Source organism: Chiroxiphia lanceolata, chromosome 4 (genome assembly GCF_009829145.1).
Source record: "Chiroxiphia lanceolata isolate bChiLan1 chromosome 4, bChiLan1.pri, whole genome shotgun sequence".
In the NCBI taxonomy this organism is placed as follows: Eukaryota; Metazoa; Chordata; class Aves; order Passeriformes; family Pipridae; genus Chiroxiphia; species Chiroxiphia lanceolata.
The window spans coordinates 65,161,914-65,182,148 of NC_045640.1; the positions used below are offsets into that span (position 1 = coordinate 65,161,914).

The 20,235-nt window shown below is 40.4% G+C and overlaps 2 protein-coding genes across 6 annotated transcripts in view; both read left to right on the forward strand.

Annotated features, from left to right (window-relative positions):
• The window catches only part of LOC116785801 (AF4/FMR2 family member 1-like), a 251,407-nt gene extending 238,895 nt beyond the window's left edge, over positions 1-12,512 (forward strand). The window contains exon 25 of one of the 2 annotated variants that reach the window (XR_004356733.1): positions 12,486-12,512. The gene's annotated coding sequence lies outside the window, so the exon portion shown is untranslated. Of the gene's footprint in view, positions 1-2,269; positions 2,380-12,485 lie in introns of those variants that run through there. The other variant, XR_004356732.1, reaches the window with a different exon arrangement.
• Positions 7,095-20,235, forward strand: part of SLC7A11 (solute carrier family 7 member 11) — a 64,168-nt gene continuing 51,027 nt past the window's right edge. The window contains exons 1-6 of one of the 4 annotated variants that reach the window (XM_032685796.1): positions 7,095-7,191; positions 7,662-7,757; positions 8,378-8,639; positions 12,335-12,560; positions 15,171-15,297; positions 19,288-19,403. In XM_032685796.1, the coding sequence (XP_032541687.1) occupies positions 8,619-8,639; positions 12,335-12,560; positions 15,171-15,297; positions 19,288-19,403 (490 nt within the window). In that variant the 5' untranslated portion in view covers positions 7,095-7,191; positions 7,662-7,757; positions 8,378-8,618. Of the gene's footprint in view, positions 7,192-7,661; positions 7,758-8,377; positions 8,640-11,460; positions 12,561-13,458; positions 13,556-15,170; positions 15,298-19,287; positions 19,404-20,235 lie in introns of those variants that run through there. The other 3 variants (XM_032685798.1, XM_032685799.1, XM_032685795.1) reach the window with 3 other exon arrangements.

The window sequence follows — 20,235 nt, forward strand, 5'->3', positions numbered from 1 at the left end:
GTGTAAGTGAGCAGTTGAGACCCTGAGTTGTTCCAGTGGTTATGTGATTTAATACTCTCTGCATCGAGTGAGATTCACTTTGCAGTCTGCATCCTCAGAGTCTGTTGCGCTAGATGTGTCTGTTAAATGGCTTGCAGCTTCCTTTATGTGCTGTTCCAAAAGGGCAAAAATATATAGAATAGGAGGGGGAAAAAAATATTTTATTACAGGATAGAAGGAAGGGAAGATTAAAAAAAAATAGAAAGAAAAAACCTTGCATTTTTTAGTTGGCTGTTCATGCTAATCCTCTTTAACACACACGTGACTTCAGCTGGAAAATCTCTTGCATTCTTCAGTCTGTTGTGAAGCAGTGAGCTTAGTGACAGTCATAAGAACCTTTAAAAATCTCTAAGCAGTTTCTAGGCCTTCTCAGTGTCACTCTCTGACTCTCTAGGCTGGCAGACAGGCTCTGCTCAGAGACCTAGGACCAAATGATAAATACTAACCCTGCTTCTACATATTTCAAGTACTGTGACTACTGGTTCAAAATGACATGTCGGAAATGGATGTGTGGATTTTAATGCCAGTTTTGAAAAGAGACTTGAACAGAATTTTTATTTTCGAAGTGGAATTTAATAATTTGTAGCATGTACCATAAACAACATACCCTGGAATTCCCTGATTTCAGCTGCTTAAGGTACTTCAAGGGAGTTACTACAAGTCCTGAAAGGACAAAGCAGACCATAGCGATGAAAGCTTTCCCTCTTGACTGACTATAGAGATAACAAATAAAAGAAAAAAATGTAGTACCATAGAACTTTATGTCTCTTAAATTGTCAAACTTGGAGAAGGTTCATGCATTGTCATTTTGCAGTATTTATCCAAATTAATTTTAGATGTCTTGATGAGCTGGATTTTACTACCATATATGCCCAGAGCCACAGACATGGGCTTATTTCAGTTATTTTTTCTTTAACTATGGGCTGACTGAGAACACTTTCATGAAAAATTATGGTTGATATGGTCTAACAGTATGGACAAACTATATGACAAGAGTTTTAGACTTTAAAATGAAACTATTACCTTTTATAATTCAGAAGAAAGAACAAAAACCTAGAAAAGGAAGAAAATGGTTAGGTTTGGGTTTTTTATTTCACCATTATTTTTTCAGTGTCATCTTAGCATAAGAACTGAAGAGAACAGCTGCCTGCTTGAAATTATACTTTATACTGGGCTCAAGTGAAATTTATTTTTATCTCTTTGGTGGAATCATACTGTCTTTATTTTGCCTAAATTCTTGAAATAGTGATACTGATGAATTTTCATTTTTTATGATTCCTTTCATATTGTAAGAAATCAGATATGTAGCTGTCTGGAAACACAAAAAAAATAATTTAGCTCTTCACAGATCTCATCAAGTATGAGAACCTGGGTTTTGCTGTGTATAAATGCTTCAGTTATATTAGTTGGGAGTAAGCATAGTAAACCTATAGAAATTGAATGGAGGGTAAAACATGGAAAATATATCTGAAAAGATCTAGTTTGTGAGGTGGTTTTGAGACAAGATGTCGTGAATTAAGAGGTTGTATTTTGTCATGCCAAGGTATTGTCTTAAATCAGACTGATTAATTCCTGCTGACAGACTCTTCTTGCTACTTGATTTCCAGGTCTTAGACAGTATTAATAAATTCAGTGGCAATTTTAAGACTTTGCTTTATAAATGTAAGTGTGTCATCTATAGTTTCATGCTCTGCTTCTTTATCAGCTCAAAAGGTCATATTTAAAATTCACATGTGCATATGAATTTAGGACAAATTTAGTTTTTCCATGTAAAATGATGCAGTGGGAGTGATTAAAAAGCATCCTGGCAAGTGAGACGTCATAAGCAGAGGAAAAGCACTTTGGGAATGTGACCTTGAGAAGCCTGGGAACCTGGTCAACAAATCCTACTACCACTAAAATTCTGATGGCAGGTAGTAAAAGTCAGTGCAAATGTTGATTTGTATTTGAAGTTATTTTTTTAAAATGAACTAACAGTAAAGCAGTGTATGATTGCACTGAGATAGACCTTCCACTCGGTGATATTTGGAAGATAAACCTTACAAAGGGACAATATATGAATGGAAGCAGCCAGGCAGGCTGGGGGAGTGGCCATCAATTTATGCACACAACTGCATTTTCAGCATAATTAGCTGTCTAATTGAGCATTATAATTTAACTGACACATTTAAACATGTAATTTATTTGAATGCACACTGCTTGGAATCTATTTATAATGTTTGCTCTTCAGGATGGCATCAGACTTAAGAAGATGAAATTATCCTTCTAAAGAAATGGAAAAAGACCCAAAAGAAGTATATTGAGGAGCCCTGAATGCAAATAGATTTCTGTAATTTCAAGTCAGAAGAGGAGCATGGAAACAGAAAAGTCATGCAGAGAAAGTTGAGTACTGAGCATGACTGTAAAGACATGACTTAATTTTAAATACAGTATAGAGATGTACTGCCCTTCATATTATCAGGTTATTGTGCAAATCTGACTGGTTCAGCTGGGTAAGAAAGAGATTCTGATCACTGAGAGGTTTTAAACTTCACATCTGTCTTGTCCTGAGGAAAGAAGCATCCTTTTCTCAACATGATTGATATTGCTGTATAGATATGGCTGGCTCTTTTCATACCTGAACAGGAACAAGGGCATGTCATCCCTAGATTCTGTCAATAGAGAGAGAGAGTAGCCTGTCAGCTACTTGCAGAAAAAGAAGCCAAAGTCCCTTCATTCATGGTTGCACACTCCCTGGTGAGACAAAATTTCATTTTCTGGGTGATAGCTAAGCACCTAGACCTTCATTATCAAGAAAAAAAAAACAAACTAATGCATAGTTGGTTTTGTTCCCAGATTTGTTTTTATTTTTTTTTTTTTTTTTACTTTCAGGCTTTATTTTCTGAACAAAATAGTTGTAGGTTTCCTTTTAACCCAGTAAACTTTTGTAGTTACACCTTATTATATATTTTATGGTGCTGAGTTTGAATCTGCTGCTTCAATTACAGGAACTGCCAATAAACATATGAAAATCCAGAACACAGAGGCTGAAGCATTCCTGCTTTTTAGCTTTGGAATTACTTCTGCATACTCTGACAATTTCCCCTTAAAAATGAAGCATAGTAATACCTACAGTTATGGAATGCAAGACAACTAATGCAAAAGTTTGCTGCCAAAATAGAGAAGAAAACTTTTTAAAACCTGAGGTTGGCACAATTCCTGGCTTTTCTCCTCACCTTTCCCTCTGCTCTCTGCCCTCCCAAGTCAGTAATTACCAGAAAGGAAAAAGAGGAATTAAATGCAAGGCCATGCAAGAGGAAATAAAAATGTGTGAGTCTTTTACCCCAAGATGAGTTCACTTATTAGGAGATCTGGAAGTTTATAGAGGTGGATTTTGCATATATGGATAGATGAGGTAGAATAAGCTCAGAAGATAAAAACAAAACAGGGTATGTAAAAGGCTCTCTCAAATCTTAGAGACACCTGTTTATCACTGTGTTGGTGCACAGGTTCCCAAATACATGGTTGCTTGTGCATGCCATGCAGAAGACAAGAGGAAAGGGAACTCTTCCAGGAAAACTTCATTTAGCCTGCATGGGGAGATGAAGGTAGTGTTAGGAAGATGGACTGTGACTCAGAGCATCGTTTCTCATTTCCAGTTCTCTGACCGACAGTTGTAGGGACATTGAATTTCTATTTTGTTGCCCAGTGTGTTCAGAATAGCTCTTGTCAGGAGAAGCAATATTAGAAATGTGATGCGAAATACATTATAGAAAATAAAATTCTTTACTACTTTGACCTTTCCAGTCCTTTATACTGTGTTTCATGGTGATATCCTCCATTCTGTGAAGATTAGCAAGGCTGGCCATACAAAGAGGAGAGTGCTTCAAAAAGCTCTCTATTCTGGTTATGGGATTTGTTGGAACTTTTGGGTTAGTGCCTCTTCTGTTCTTCCTTGATGATAAAGCCTTTCCCACTCGGAAGGTGAGGACCAGTGGAAGGGGAGAATCAATGGAATTACTCCCTAATTACCTGTAATAGAGTAATGATATTTCTCATTCTTACTGTGCTTAGAGAAAAATGAGAATTCCTGCCTTTGTACTTCTAGTCGAGTTGACTCTGTGCTGGTGGGAAGGAGATGTGGCATCCCCCAGAATAGGTTAAGGAATGGCACCAATACCAAAAGGCAACCTTGGAACTGCTGCTTCCTCACCAAGATTTCTGCTTGTCTCTGCACTACTGTGGGCACACAAAGCTGGCTCAACTGACTGGTCATGTCCTCCTCCAAAGCTTAAAACTGGCCCGAGGGGCAGGCAGGATGGGAAAGGCTCTGAATTAAGCTGCTTGGCTTGGCGTAGGCTTAGTTGAGCTATGTGGGATAACAATGGGAATCTGGGTCAAAGAGTGAATTCTGCATTATTCCTGAAGATTCACTGAGACCTGAGTATTCATTGCCCCCAGGAAATGGAAAAGTAAGAAGAAATTTGGAATGACTTCTACTTCAGTTCAGGCTTCAGAGAGTGTGCTTTAGATTGGAGAAAAGGTGAGAAATAAACATCAAAAACTAAAATAAAGCAAGAATTAATGGCAAGATATTCTTTATGTATCAGATTCATTGCTGTCATGTCTGAGAAGATGCCTTTAAATCTATTTTGTTTTCAGAAAGCTGAATTGGGCTATTTTCCCTAGTTTCTCTGAAAGGGTTTTATAAACTGAAGTTGTTAGTAAAAAGTATACTCAGCTGATTAGCATGATCTCTCTGCTTAACCTATTCTCCTGTCCAAGTAAATATTTATTTTTTTTATTCAATTAGGAATAAATAAAACCCTACATGGGGTAACCTGAAGAGAAATTGATAGAGGAGCAGCTCAGTTTCCCCTGATTTAAATTTCTGTGGTACTTTGACCTATTCTCCAGTAAGTGTTCACATGATTTACAATGCAGCATCTTTCTGTACTCCCTCTCTTCAAGCCTTCTGTATGCCACAGGAGTACCTGTTACAGGGGGTATTGTGCTACTTGGAAATGACCCCAGTTAACTTCATGTGCTGTTTTGACTCAAGAGGAGCGGGAGTCTTTCGTTCTGTTGAATCCCTCTCTGCCACCATCCCTGTGAGGGGACAGTGAGGGGCCTCGACCCCCTGGAAAAGTGTGAGCAATACTGATTATATCCATTTATTTTAAGGCAAGAGTCCCCAAAGTGTGTAATTTTAGGGTCTTTTCAACTCTCCTTTTTGAAGTGCAAGCAAAGTACTAACAAAGAAGAATAAAACTGAGGTTAGTGTTGGTTTTGTTGTAAAAGAGTCTTTGGTAAGAGTAGAGGCATTGGGTAGAAAAGCTTTCTGTCTTAATCTTTGGACTAGATTAAATGTGAGAGGGATGGAAAAATGCTGGAATTGGTGCATTATGCACAGAGTTGAGCTGTTGGCTGGTTTTAAGCTTATATGTGAAGAATGGGTTAGAAATGTACTTAGAAATTCATGTCACTACTTCTTGTTGTCCTGGAGACTGGACTTCTGAGACTCTCGGTAAACTGGACCAACTCACTGGGGAGGGGAAAGAGGGCAGATTTCTGACATGGTAGTTGTTTTGCACAACATTTTAAAGTCCAAGGTAGACAAGTCAGAAATACCCTCATCAAGACTACACACAGTGTGCATCTGCTGTACATTGTCTTCAAAATCTTCTTATTAAATGTCACAAAACATGGTAAAATTGCTATGCTTGAATAGACAGTGTCTCTGAAGAACAGATTGTGAACGTGGAAAACAGGAACTTCACTTCCAAAGAAGAAGCAGAGGCTGACCTCAGCACTAAGATGCTCCTCTCTATTGAAATGTGAGAATAATATATGGGGCTGCACTAGTACAAACTGCTGAAGCACCTTGGCGGCGCTCCAAGCAAGCGCTTTTTCTGATGGAGTTCTTAATACTTCAAGAAGACATAGTGTGGGCATTTAGATGCCAATAAAATGATTCCCTGTAGGATCCATAGGCTTCATTTCAGTGCTAAATTACGATGGCAGTGTGAATGATCGACTGCCAATCATTTCTGTGCACACATGTGCTTTTGCTTATCTGCAGTTTAAATCCCTTCTTGTGGTAAACTCTGTCACTGCTGCAACCCTTAATTGAGATGCTTCTGTCCATCGTTATTGATGAAGATGTTGTGCCATTGCTCCTGATGCTAAAGAAGCCCTGACCTGATGCTGAAGAAGGAGCTTATTGACTGGAGCCTGACCTTATTGCATTCATGACCTGCACAAGGCCCCAGCCATGACTTGTTTGGTTTCCAGACATAAAAAACCCCTACATTAAATGAACAAAAAGAGAAATCCATAGGTGCAACTATTGCTGCATATGACAATTGTGAGAGGAATGAGAACTAAATGGGACATTTAGTAAGTCCCATTACAATTATTCTTGGGTAAGAGTGTAGTTTTCTGTTTAGGGAAAATCAAATAACTTTGCATATGTGCTCCATCTAATCTAAGTTGTATGTAACAGAAGGGGAATGAGCTTGCTTAATATGATGGGAAAGACAGGTGACCTTCTGTTAAGGGTGGGAGTAAGGAACTGCAGTTCAGATCCAAGGGATCTGAAAGATTTCCCCATTGAGTGCTCAGTAAATTAAAAATTTGCTTAAATTCTTGAACTCCCTTCTTCAGAATTTTGCATGCGTTATTTTCGTAACAGAATTCACTGGCTGAATCTGCCTACCACACCCATGAATTGGGATAAGGTAGCCCTTTTAAAAAAAGAATGGTTTGATTTATAGTGAAAAAAAACATGACTCCCAGAAAGTTCAGCGCTTGGATAAATAGAAGAATAATCCAAATGGATAGATGATACGGTATAAACTGTATGAAAAATACAATAAGAGTGAATAAGAAGGGGTTAAAGAGCCAAGTTTAAATCTGATAATCTATGTAACTCTGGTATGTTTTCTTTACACTATAAGCTTTTTATCTAGTGTGAAGAATTCTCATACGAAAAATGGGAAAATGGGGTAGAAAGCATGCTCAGTGCTAATTCTGTCTCTATCTTGATTTTTTCCAAAGACAATTTTTTTCTGAAGTGCCAATTAATTCTGTTCACATGCCCAGCCTAGCCTGAGTCAGCCCAAGTAAAATCCTGACTCCCTGAAGCTGCCAGCAATCTTACCATCGTGCCAGGTATTCAGCACATGCAGTTTTGATGGAAATTTACTCTGAGGTCTTGATTTCTTGAGTGTCATGAGGTATCTCAGTGTTTTCGTCCAAAAGCTGAGGAACAATAACATAGGGACTCTGAAAATTGTTGTCTTATTCTGCTGATGAGAAATGCAAACACAGAAAACTCAAGAATAATATTTATGTACAGCACTGCTTAGGTTATGATTACATATGCCCTGAATATGAAAAATGAGGTGGTATAAAACACACTCATGTTTTCACACACACAGGCCCTCAGTAAGAATCGGCTTTCTCTCACGAGGAGTTTTCTTGCTTGGTACCAGGTACTAATGATTCCTGTCTGCTTAAAAAAGATCCATTAAACTGTCAAACCATCAGGCAAAATCATCATGTCTTTTGAAATAGAACTTTAATAGTGAGAAAAATAGGAAGGATTTCTGAAATCCCTTTTTTTTTCTTTTCTATTCCAGCCGAAAATTGACTGGCAGCTATCAGCAAATGGGAGACAGGGAAACTTTCAGAAGTATTTGCCTTCTAGACTGCTATTGTTGTCTGCAGTCTTCTTGGTACCAGATTTCTATTTGTTTCCTGCCTTTTATTGGAAGCTTTTGACTGAAAATATAAGAAATAATATTTGAATTGCTTTTGGATTTCTTATAGTGGTTTTATCTTATTTTTTAAGCCAGTGAGCTGGATGTGTATTTCATTCCTTCTCAGTTTTTGTTTTGCTGCTAAATATCATCTTTGTATTCAGCACAAAGTGGAATGCAAAATAATTAGGCGAGTAATTTGTAAGTCTCCGACTACAAAATAACACTCCCCCTAACATTCTCAGTAATTCCATTTTTAACTAAAGCTTTGACCTGTAGTAGAGATAATAACAAATTGTTTCAGTCTTCTCAGAGTTCTGTTTGCATTATAACTTAAAAACCCCATCCCAATCTGCTGAGATTTTTGTTACTTCATGATGATTTATTCTCACTTAATTCCCAAGGACACCTTAGTTCTTAAATGCTTACAGATTATTTTTTCCCCCTAACGCTAGGTAAACTCCTCCTCAGCACTACAAAGGGAGCAAAAATCCCCAGTCAAAACTTTTTGATGCTAGATTATCTACATGAAACAAATACTTTTAGGTATTTTGCCATCCTTTGACATTTGAAACCAGACTACCGCCTTCCTACAGGGCTGCTTTCCGAGGCTCACAAACAACTCGGCATTATACAGAGAAGACTCAGATCAGTTTTCTAAACAACATTTTTCATGCCACACCACCCACATAAAAGAGTTTGGGGCTTTCCTCGCCTCTTCAGTCTTGCTGTACTTCCTCTTTTATTCCCGTGTCTCCAGTCAGCGTGGCAATGTGTGGCCTGGAGGCCTGACTTGTGACTCCTTGGATTTGTTGGATGCAATAAGCTGATATACAAATGTCTGGAAGGATTGTCAAGGTATGCTCTCTGCACCTAGAAATTGCGGTTTTTGTGGGCTTGAGAAGTGGGAACTCAAGTTCAGGCTTGAATTTTAGGTCCTTCACTTCACTGTGTTTCTTGTAGCATTAGCATAAAAGGGAATGCTCTGCGTGTGCGTGTGTGTTTGTGTGTGTTCTTAGCATTTCCCAGGGAAAATATCAAAATTATAGCTTCTTTTGAAAGATAGAGCTGTGTCCAGGTATCGGCACAAGCTCTACTAGTGTGGTAAATGGGGGTGACCCTGTGTCAGGACTGTTGGGTCTGTGAAACACTGTAGTGCCATTATTCTGTGTGATGCTCGAGCATTGAGTAGTGAGGTGCAGCTGACAGAAAGGTTGTTCACACCGTGACAGGTCCTGTTCACCAGAGCCCACCCATGGCAGCAGGCAACCAGCCTGGGGAGATGAACCTTTCTGCTGGTGGTTTAGGTCTTTGCTGGGTATAGGTGTAGGAGGACTTGTATGGACTGGGAAAAAAAACCAAACAAGTGGACAGAAACAATAAAAAGCTGTGCACAATGCCAGCTGCTACAAGAGGCTGAAGGTTTATTTTCAGAGTATCATTTTTAGAAACATTGCTTCAAATAATTTCAGTCCAGAGAAAACTGCACCTTATACCTTTTTGTTCTGTTTTTAGAGTGAGTTTTTATGGAAGAATGCGGCTGTTCTGTTCTGGGTGTTGGACAGGTTAAGCCCTGTGTTTTCAGAAGAGCTCTCTGAAAAGACACTGAGCATTGTCTCTTGTGTTTGCACAGTGGTTCTCGCTCTGTGATGAATAATTCAAATAAAAGTGATGGTGAGCTACAAATAATCAGAAGAGATTTTGTGAATATACTGTGTAATGGGGGCAGCAAACAGTTATGAGCCTCTTCCATCTTCATGCCCTCCTTAGGATTGGGCTCAGGTGATGGAAAATTTTCATGAAATTTCCAGAATATAACAAATAATCCCCCAACACCAAATAAACATTCCCTACCCTGGGTGGAACCGATAATTGGAAGTAAAGCTGGAACTCAAAGGAGAAAAACTGCTCCTATTTTTCTTATTTTTAGTGGGTAGCACTGAGAAGCAGTGTGCACAACAGTACTCACGGGGGAGGCTACAAATAGCGAGGTCAATGAGTGAGCTGCCAGTAGTTAAGAAAAAGAGTCTTCTGCATCCAGCCTTCCTCAGGTCCCACCTTATGAATTTCTCTGGGAATTTCATGTGGTCCTAAGCTTTGCATGCATGCCATCCTGATACCACAGAAGGAGCAAGCACCCTTTTCCCTGCGTGGGAGAGTGTTAATTGCTATGTCCAAAGGGCAAACATGTATTCTTCTGGCTAGTGATCAAATGATACTTGAAAGCCATTATACTGCCCAACATTTGTACTGGATGGCTCTTGCAGCCAGCTGGATTGCTGGGAGCTGCCTCAGGATTGTCTGGTTATTGAGCATAAAGTTTGATCTTGGAACCATCTTCCTGTGTAAATAAAGGATAAACACCAGTTAGAAATGATTACCTCAAAGTAGTAGATGTTTGAAGATGTCAGTGTTTCTTCATTAAAGAGCCTTTGAAAATTAAAGGTCATCAGCCCAGTCCACGTCTGTAGTTAATGCTTTTTGCTGGTTTGATTTGATGTAGTTGCCTAATCTTGTTGGGGGGCAGTGTGTGAAATGTGCATCAGGGGAAAACAACTTGCCATAGCATGCCACCTGGTCCTGGCTTTGCATGTAACTACTTCCTCGAAAACTGGCTGTGACAAGATCCCGCCTGCCGTCGGTCTGTGCAGTCACCAATGGCACATACTGGAGGGACAGTCACTTCCCAAAAAGGTTGGACACTCAGTGCAGTGACAACAGGAGTGTGGGCTGTACAGGGAAGTGGGGGATCAGCTGCTGAGCATATCAGTAGATGAGGGAGAAGTAGATATGTTCAGAAAACAGGCAAGCACTACTTGACTGCTATGCAGTCAAAATCTACAACCACTTTGCTTTTTATCTGTGTGCACTTAAACCAGATAAGCTTTTTTTTTATGCCTTCTTTTATCTCAGTGCCAACTATTACAGGTGAGTTATAACTGAAAATACGAGGCTTTAAAAACACTGAAGTTTTACAGCTGCAGCATGTTGATAGTCCTGGATTTCCTCTTTCTCACATGAATTTGAAAGCACAGTTGTGCTCTGAGCTCAGTGCCTGCTTTTTGAATGATAAAATGGTTTAACTTATCTTATTTTCCCTGTCAAACCTAGGTACTAATTAAGCAATACCTGTAAGAGCAGTAACTGCAGCAGTAATTTCTCACTTCACTGATCTAATCTGAAGCCATGAGCAGCTACAACAGCTATGCCACGAAGGATTTTTCCCCTTTGACATATATTGCACAGCCTGTCCCTTGATTAGGTCACAAGTGTTTGAAGGCTGTAGATTTTTACTTTATTTTGGGGAAATGCACCTCTTTTTAACAGTTTAATTGCTCAGGTTTGAATTTGAATGATCAGGTCGTGAAACAAATGTACGTATTCATCTGATTACCTGTTTATGGGCTCAGGGAAGCTCTGCGACAACAAAAAAATCCCATGCTGATTCCTGAGCTGCTGGAGATTCCGTGCTCTAGGGTGTTGCCCTCCTCCTGCCGGATCCCACGCTCGAGTCGGCCGTAAACTTTAATAGTACTTTTTTAAGGAGAAGTGGTGTTGCTTACCGACATCCTGGAAACAAGCTGCGAATATGAAAATCACCGTTCTGTGGAAATAACCCCTGGCTGTTCTTTAGGCTGATTGGGGGGTGTTGCTAAGCAACTCGGGGTAACACGGGGGCTGTATTATCCTTTAGGTAGGTCCTGGTCCCTACACAGATTTCCGAATAAGTAACATAGGCGTGGGGAGAGAGGCTGATCAAGGGCAACACAAGAAGTTCAGCCCCTGCAAACTTAACTTTTTTGTTAAGAGTTTTTCGAGAATGAAATTGGATTAGACCCAGAGATGACGTATCCTGTTTGATTTCTTTTCCCCTTGCGCTCTGACGAGCTTTATGTTTAGGCAGGCTTTTGTTTCTGGCTGCAAGTTGCTTTAAAAAAAAAATTGGGAGCGTGTCTCGGGGTGTCGAGGGTGACGTGCTTAGCTTGATTGGCCAGGTTTGGCTCGGTCTGCTTGCGAGTCCTTTGTTCTTCCCACCACCCTCAGGTCAATTGTGCAACATGCCCCTACGGTTTAAGAAGGAGAAAAAAAAAAAAGGAGGGGGGGTGGCCGGAAAAAAGTGAAATGCTGAGTAATGCCAGAGTTTTCTCAAATGGCTGATGCAAACCTGGAGAATTTGCATCATCATTCAGCTGGAGTAACTTGGTATGACAAGAGCTTAAATACAAGTCCACGCGGAAGCTGAGCTGGTTTCCAATGATAGGGCAGTACCAGCTCACTGTGTGAAAGCGCAGGTGTTCCTGAGCCAGGCTCGGATCGCAGGAAGGGCTCACATACTCTTTAGGAGCTTGTTACCTGTGCGTAGGAGCAGCTGGAAAGATAAGAGAGGACAGAGGAAGAGACAAAGTAGTTGGCTACACAGAGAGGGGGAAAAAAAAGCCTTAAGTTCCTGCTGAAAACTTTTCTGCCTGTGCTTGCCGTCAGTGTGCTGGTGGCACTGTAGCATGCCTAGGAAAGCTGCTCTGCCCACGGTCTCTAATGGAAGCTACTTGCAGGGGCAAGCTAATGGCAGGTTGTCCTCTGTGGACAGCGGACAGCCAGCCCTGGAGGGAAAAGTTGTGCTGAAGAAGAAAGTGACGCTTTTGAGGGGGATATCCATCATAATTGGCACTATCATTGGAGCTGGCATCTTCATCTCTCCCAAAGGCATCCTGAAGAACACAGGCAGCGTGGGCATGTCCTTGACTGTCTGGACAGCATGTGGTATCCTCTCACTTTTTGGTAAGTCCCTGCAAAGTTTCTAATTGGTCCGGAGGGGCGGCCGGTGGATTATTGTGATTATTTGTCTGATTTTACTATTGGATAGCAAGTCACAGAGCAGAGCTTGAGGACCAATGGGGCTACAGAAGGTTTGTGGAGGGCGCAAAGATCTGCAACCCCTGCCCACCTCACCCCCAGCACTCAGCTGGTGAAAGTTGGAAGCGTAAATTGTTGTTTCTTATGGGTCCCTAAAGGAACAGAAAAAGCAAATGTTCATTTTATTCCATAAAATGTGCTGTATGTATAATATTTTTCTCCTGTCTGTAAGAGGTAGTTTACATTTGACTTGTAAGGCCCCCGGCAGCTGGAGATACGGGTCATGTGGCTTGAACACCACTGAAATGTTTAGACAGCTTGACTTAGATCCCTAGAGGCTAGAGCAAGGTCCGAGAGGAATAATTCCCACTGTATGTAAGCTGTACTGGCATGAAAGGGAGCAAAACAATAACACTAATAACCCCTCTCCCCATCGCTTTACTTCATTCCTCACTCATGATGTTGCTTTCAAAGACTGGGCTACCACAAACAGTGCGTTGGAAGCAAATTTGTCATGGGAGTTTTATTGCTGGCCTGCTTATCGTGGGAGTTTTTACTAATTCTGTGTATTCTTGAAGAGTGTTGAATTCTGAAGAAGTCCAGTTTAGTTGTTCAGTACACAAAACCCCGATTCAGAGTGGAAAACCCCACCCTGGCCTCTGCGGGACAGAGAGTTCTTTGACCTATTTAATGAGTTAATCTCAAAGAAGCTGAAGAGCTAACATGAATATTGGCTTTATTTAAAACAGAAATGACCTGTTTACTGGCAGGAGGTAAAGAGGACAAATAAGGACTAACACATGTGTCTGTGTCTGCTTAATAGGTGGAACAGGCAAATGCCACCTCGTGTAAGTTGGCTCTGAGTTTTAGGGAGACACAGATGGTTTACAGGCTGAGCCCACCCAGGCCAAACAGACAGTGTGAGTTAGGACTCATTTGGGTCAAATGTTAAATGTGTTGGTACAATGTGCAGCATAATCTGTTGTACAAACATGGAAGTCCTGCCTGTAATCAAAATTCCCCTATCAAGAAAAACCTCAGAATGAATTTGAAACTGTCAGAAGACCTTGGTCTTTTGATTTAGTCAACACAGAGTTTGCTTAAGCACCGCATTTTGGGCTGTAATTGTAGTAGTAGTGATTTTCTGGCTGTGAAGTAAAGTCTGTACAAAAAAAAAAAGGAAAAGAAAAATCTCTTTTGTCAGACAGAATTTGTAGCTCATCTTCTAGACCTCTAGATATGAAGAATGTAATTTGGCTAAACAAAAGATACTATCTCTTTCTCAGAGTGGGTCTCTTACAATTTTGTTTTTTTCGTGTCTTTTTGTTTTTGTTTTTTTTTTCCCCATGGTTGTTTTTAATTCCTCCATGACTCAATTATAGTTAAATCACACGTTAAGGTCACTTAAGGTCTTGCTGAGGCTGTGTGTATAACAGGTATTGAAACAATTTAACTTCATCCTGAACTTCCACAGAAGAGCCTGGCGAAAGAAAACCCAGCATTAGCTTTTTTTAATGTGGCTGTAGGGATTCCTTTAAGTACACTTTCAGGTAAGCTGAAGAATAGATAAAAGCTGCCACGTTTTTGCAAAGCCCCAAAGCAAATGAGCAAGGATGGAATTTGTCATTATGTGGTTCAGCTTTAATGGGATTGTATGTGTGATGTTTTGACAACTCCAGTTTTTATCTAAAAGTGTTGTGGCATGAAAGCATGCAAGGAACAGAGCTGAGATGAATTTGTATATGTTGCTGAGCTTAACTCTGTGTTGTACAGTGCTTACAAACTTTATTACTATTTTCATTTGGCTTCTCAGTCTCTTCTAAAAGGGCTACCTATGTTTATCAGCTTTGGTACACTTCTCTGTTGATGCAGCCCACCTGTGGAGCTGAGAATCCCCTGGCTTGGTGACTGAATGTTGGTCCTGAGCTTTCACTGCATTCGTAGCACACAAAACCACTCCACTAGTGTTGAAAAGCCAAGGCTAAGCCATCCCCCGAATTTTGTATATAATATAAGAGGAGTACTCGAGGAAAATTCTTAATTTGCCGTTCCCACTTCCGAAGTTTTGCCAGTTGGTTGCTTTTGCCCGTGGCTGAGAAGAGGTAATACAGTCTTCAGGATTTCCTTCAGAGGTTGAGCCAGGCATCTCTAAGACTGAAAGGAGCTGAGCAGCCTTTGACAACAAGTAAATGTGTCAGAAAACTTTCACTTAGAAGTGGAGTCTGGCTGTCTGGGAAGTAGGGTAGCTGGTGTGACACCCTGCTTTGTTGACCCTCTTCACAAGATGAAGATGAGTAACACTTGTTGATAGTAAATAGCTTGTCCAGTGGCTTTACAAATAAATATAACTTTATATATGTACAGTTTGGTCAACTGCATGTCTAGCTGAATGAATTGGGACTTACAAAATTGATTGGAAAAAATAAATCTATAAAAAGTAGGTATGATACCATGGCAGCTCTGTTGTTTGGCCTGCAAATGTTTTGAAAGGTATTTCTGGATGCCTCTTGTGATACCACAGTTTAATTCTCATAGGTGCCCTCTGCTATGCTGAACTAGGAACATGCATTAAGAAATCTGGTGGTCACTACACCTATATCCTGGAGGCCTTTGGTCCATTACCTGCTTTTGTGAGAGTCTGGGTTGAACTACTCATTATTCGGTAAGTGTAATGTGACTTTTCTGTTTCTTTTCTGATAGGAAAATGCTTTTCAGTTATAAAGAAAAATTTCCAATACATGATGGGCAAAACTAATAAAATATGTCTTGATCAATTAACTGTGTTCTTTTAATATAGTTGCTTCAGAGAGTTTAGAAATGTTATTTTGCTTGTCAGTATTGAAACATTCAAGAAGACATATATGAGGGAAATAAAAGATTCTAAGAAAACTACCTGCCACACAAATTAAACTACTTGCTTTAATTTTGCTAAGCTTACACTATCCATTAATGTCACTAATAAAACCCATACATAGATATAGTACAGTGGGAGAGGGAAATCACCTTTAAATTTTCTGAGTCTTGACAGTAGCTTTTAGAGCAGTTGCTGTTGTCTGTGGACAGAGGAATAACTCCTGGTGAAGCTATTGCCCAGTAGTGTTCAGAGTCAGGAGCACCATGTGTGCTTTATATGTCAACCTGGATCCCCATTTTTTGCTTTTGTGGGGTGTTGGAGAACTTTTACTGTGAATAGCACTAGCTGACCAAATAAAGCGACATTAAGTCTTCACATATCTAAAATGTCCAAAGTGTTGTTTTGGTTTGTAAGCCTTTGATGCTGTATAAATGAACTACAATAGGAAGATGCCAGATCATATCAAATAAATTTTCATAATGTAAATGGATCTTTCTATCAAACTCACATGTGGCCCTTTGAATTTTTCTTTTTATTTTTACAGTATTGCTGATGTTGGAGAGCTTGATACATGTAGAACAGGGCGACTCACTTATGCATAATGACTTTGGGAATGCTCCATCCCCACCTCAGGCTGGTTAGCGCTCCTTTCCCCTCTCTTCCGCAATCAGCAGATTAGTCACAAAAGCACAAGCCTCATTTCGGATCACAACTATGTTTACATAACATTGACAAGTTCTAACGTAGATTATTGAGTTTAAAAGTGCTGACAGTGCTGAGTCATTATGAATACATAAATCCTTATGTTGTTTCCGGAGGAAATAATTCCGTGTGTCAGATGGTCCCTCACATCCTCCCCACCCACACATAACATTTGAATTAACTGCATAATTTCCATCAAGTGTGATGAAAGGGCAGATGTCTCCACTGTATTAACCTTCTGCCAAAAATGAAAATCAGGTAGAGGAATGAGACCTATGTTTTCACAGTGCTGTGAACAGCTATATCATTTCACGTCACAAAATCAACAAAAGAGAGCAGAGTTACAAATCCCCTTCTTAACCTGCACCTTATTAGGCAGAGGGACCTTATTAACCCAGGCACAAACACCCACAAGAAACCAGGCTTCATGAATTCTTCTCCTCACAAAATAATTATTTTTTTACATATGACAGTGTCCCAGGAATGTAATGAAAATACTCTTAGTCATCATGATCTGCCCCACACCCAGAAAATAATCATCTTGCATGGGAACGAACATCAGTGAACTCTTTAATCAGCCAGAGAGGCAGCAAGAGAGGTGTGTACATGTTATAACTTGTGATGATCAGAGCAGTGCTGCTGAACCTCTATGTAGAGTTTTATATCTGACTCCTACATCAGGAAACTAATTGGCTGCTGCTATCAAAGAAGTTGAGACCAAATATGTGTCTATATTTGTTTTCAGTAGATGAAGTTGCACAGTCACTTCTCAGCTAAGCTGTTTTTTCCTCTCAAAGATTGCAGGATTATCACACTCACAGGCTGGTGGAGCAGTTGCAACCAAAGTAAACATTTCCTACACATATCTCTACAGGCACTACTTTGCTGTGTAGGACACACTTAAACGCTGCCCACATACTGATTAAACTGTGCCAGCATCACCTGCTGTTTAGTTCTGCCTTGCACTGCGCTGCTCCTCATCTAGTGCAAGTGTGAACTTTTTTTCTCCCCAAAAGTCAGGTTGCAAGTATTTTATAAATATACATACCTTGAAAAAAGCCCCAAACAACTAGTTTTCGAACAAGTGAAATGACCGTGTGACTGCACTGTCTGTAGTCTGTGGTGGTTGCTAAACGCAGACTGGGTAAAAGTGCACTGCCAGGTGCCTGACTCACCTGTGGTATTTGTTGGGGCACTGACCTGCTCCTCCCTTGGTGGCGTTTTGTGTCCTTCCCCCTCAGTGGAAGCTGCTCGTGTGCTTTCTATCTGCTGCTGAACACAGAGCTATTGAGGGCAGCCAGCCTGCCTGTAGGATTGTAGTCAGAAGGAAAAGCATAGAATCACTGAGGTTGAAAAAGACCTCCATTAACTCAGCACCGCTGAATCCACCACTAGGCTGTGTCCCTAAACACCTCACCTGCACATTTTTTGAACACTGCTCCGTTCTTTGAACTTCCACATCCACTGATTGACTGCACTGCCAGCAACATCTCCTCCCAGACGTGGGAATGCCAGAGACAAAGCTATTTATTAGAGGTGTAATTTAGGAGCTATGATTTTAGAAACAGAGTGGTGCAGGTAGCAGCGACTGCTTCTTTAAAAAGGCTTTTCCTTAAAAGGGAGAGAAAAATCCAAGTTCTGGGTAAAGGAGCTCAGACTGAGGAAAAAAGTCTGTGACATCTCCAAAGATGTGATCTTTCATCTGATCTAGGGTACCTCAAACTACTTTTGGCAGGCTGCAATATTTAAAAACTGGAGGCCTGGTGATTTTCTTATGTGAGTTAGAAATATTGCACTGAGGTAAAGTCCGTAAATATCTGTAAAAATCTAGGCAAAATTTGCAAAGCTGTTTGCTGGGAGGAACGTCCTCGTGCATGGGAGATGCACGTACAGCAGCCCTTGCTCATCCACGCAGAAACTTTCCGAGGAAGATACTTCTGCTCTTTGCTGCTCTGCAGCTTGGTCCAGTATAGTGTGTGACTTCTGGGTTGAGTGATAACATGAAGAAAGTTGGTTTTGTTTCCAGGGTGAAACTCTCTTGTGGAAAATTCCTTTGTTGTTCAATAGAGAATAACAACTTCTCTGCAGAATTTTTACCCTGCTGCATAGCATTTTTATCAAAGTGAGGTGTTCTTTTATTAAATGCTGTATATTTTTTCACAAGAAATTTGCATAGACTTTGGTTTAACTCAGAAATCCTTTGAGACAGAAGCATATGCCCTTTTGTCCTTACAGTGTGTGAGGTGTATGATAAAGCACAGATGCCACCAGCTGTCCTAAGAAGGGTGAAAGTGTCCTCCCAAATGGAACGTGAACAGACCACTGGAACTGTAATATGCAGACAGTGTCTGATTCAAGGCTAATTTGCTATTAATGCGTGTCAGTGCTAAGGCTTCTGGCAAACAATTAGCTTGTCTCAAGGAGAAAGGCTGTATGAATATTATGAGCATTTCAAATTTGTAAATCCAACAACTGCTTTCTTTTCTTGACATTTCTTGATTTTATGGTAGGTGCTTTCTGTGCTCTGTGGATTTTTGCTGTCACTTGCAGTGCTAGGAAGTTGTTAGTCAATAAAAGGAACAAATTCTGTTTGTATTCTAGGAAATCCCATTTTAATTAATTTTTTTCCATTGTCTCAGAATTTCATAACAAACTTGGGTGGGTTTTTGGTGCTTCTTTCAGTAAACCAGAATTGTCAACTTGATTGAAACTAATTTCCTTGTGTCTCTGAGGGGCGAGATATACCTGGCCACTAAAATTCAAACTGACTTTTATTCAGGGTTTTGCCCATGTAAGCCAATTCTGGCTGTGTTCACTTCAAGCAAGTGAATAAGGATTTCTGTTGGTACTTTTCCTTTCTGATTATGGCTGCTTTGTAGCATGGATATAAGAAGTGGTAAGAGGTGTTGCTGTCAAGATCAGAACCACCGAGCAATGCTACATTCAGAAACCACGGGACATGTCAGCACAGTTATCAGCAGGCACCAAATTTAAGGTCCACAGTTCGGTGATAGTGAAGTTACAGCATGATCCCATAAGAATGACATCTTTGTACTATTGCTGATTAATTTTGTTACTTTGTTGTTTTTACTCTAGCCCTGCTGCCACAGCAGTGATATCGTTGGCATTTGGACGTTACATTTTGGAACCTTTCTTTATGCAGTGTGAAATCCCAGAACTTGCAATTAAACTTATTACAGCTGTTGGCATCAGTAAGTATAAAATTTTAGGTTTCAGGGAAGGGTATAGATTATAGAAATTGGGGGAAAAAAAAAAAAAAAGAAGTAATCATTCTCTGAACAGGTAGTTGTTTGATGTGAATCATTAATGACTGGGCATCCAATGCCAAGGGCACCCACATGACATTTTGCCTGGTTATGTGTGTTTGTGAACAAATGCATTAGTAAAAAGAACAGTAGACTTTATTAATGGCAGGGAAGATCTATTGCCAAGGTTGATTCTGTTGCCACTGGAATTAAATTTTTGTGGAAGCAATTTCAGTCCCTAAAAGATGGTGAGCCGGTGCCAGAGATATGGAAGAATGATTACCTGCTTTTAAGTGCTTTGCTGTACCTCTGTTTTAGGAGGCAATTGAGTGCCAAGTATGATGCCATGAAGAAATGTAGTTCTCTTGAGTGCAGACAGGCGACATGAGATCATCTTCCCTAGTCCCACTCTTTCTGTCATGGCAGTAATCCTTGTCGAGGCACTTGTGATTCAGGAAGTGGCAACCCAGCTGTGGGAACAGAACAGACAGCTTGGTGCACGGTTGTTATCAGTAACTTGTCCTATTCTTGCTAACTTTGCAGTTAGTGTAAGAGGAACCATTTAGGGTAACAGAAAGCTAATATTTGCAGTGGAAAGAGGAAGGCTACCCTGAGTGAAGGAACTTCACAGTGTACCTGGGATGGTGAGGAGGAGGCATGAAATAAAAAAGCACAAAGGGTGATGGGAATGGGACTCTGGAGCCTGCACCTGTAGCATTAGAGGCTTGTTTCCAGTTCTGTCTGGTCACTGGTGAGGATGTTCCTTGTGGGCACATGT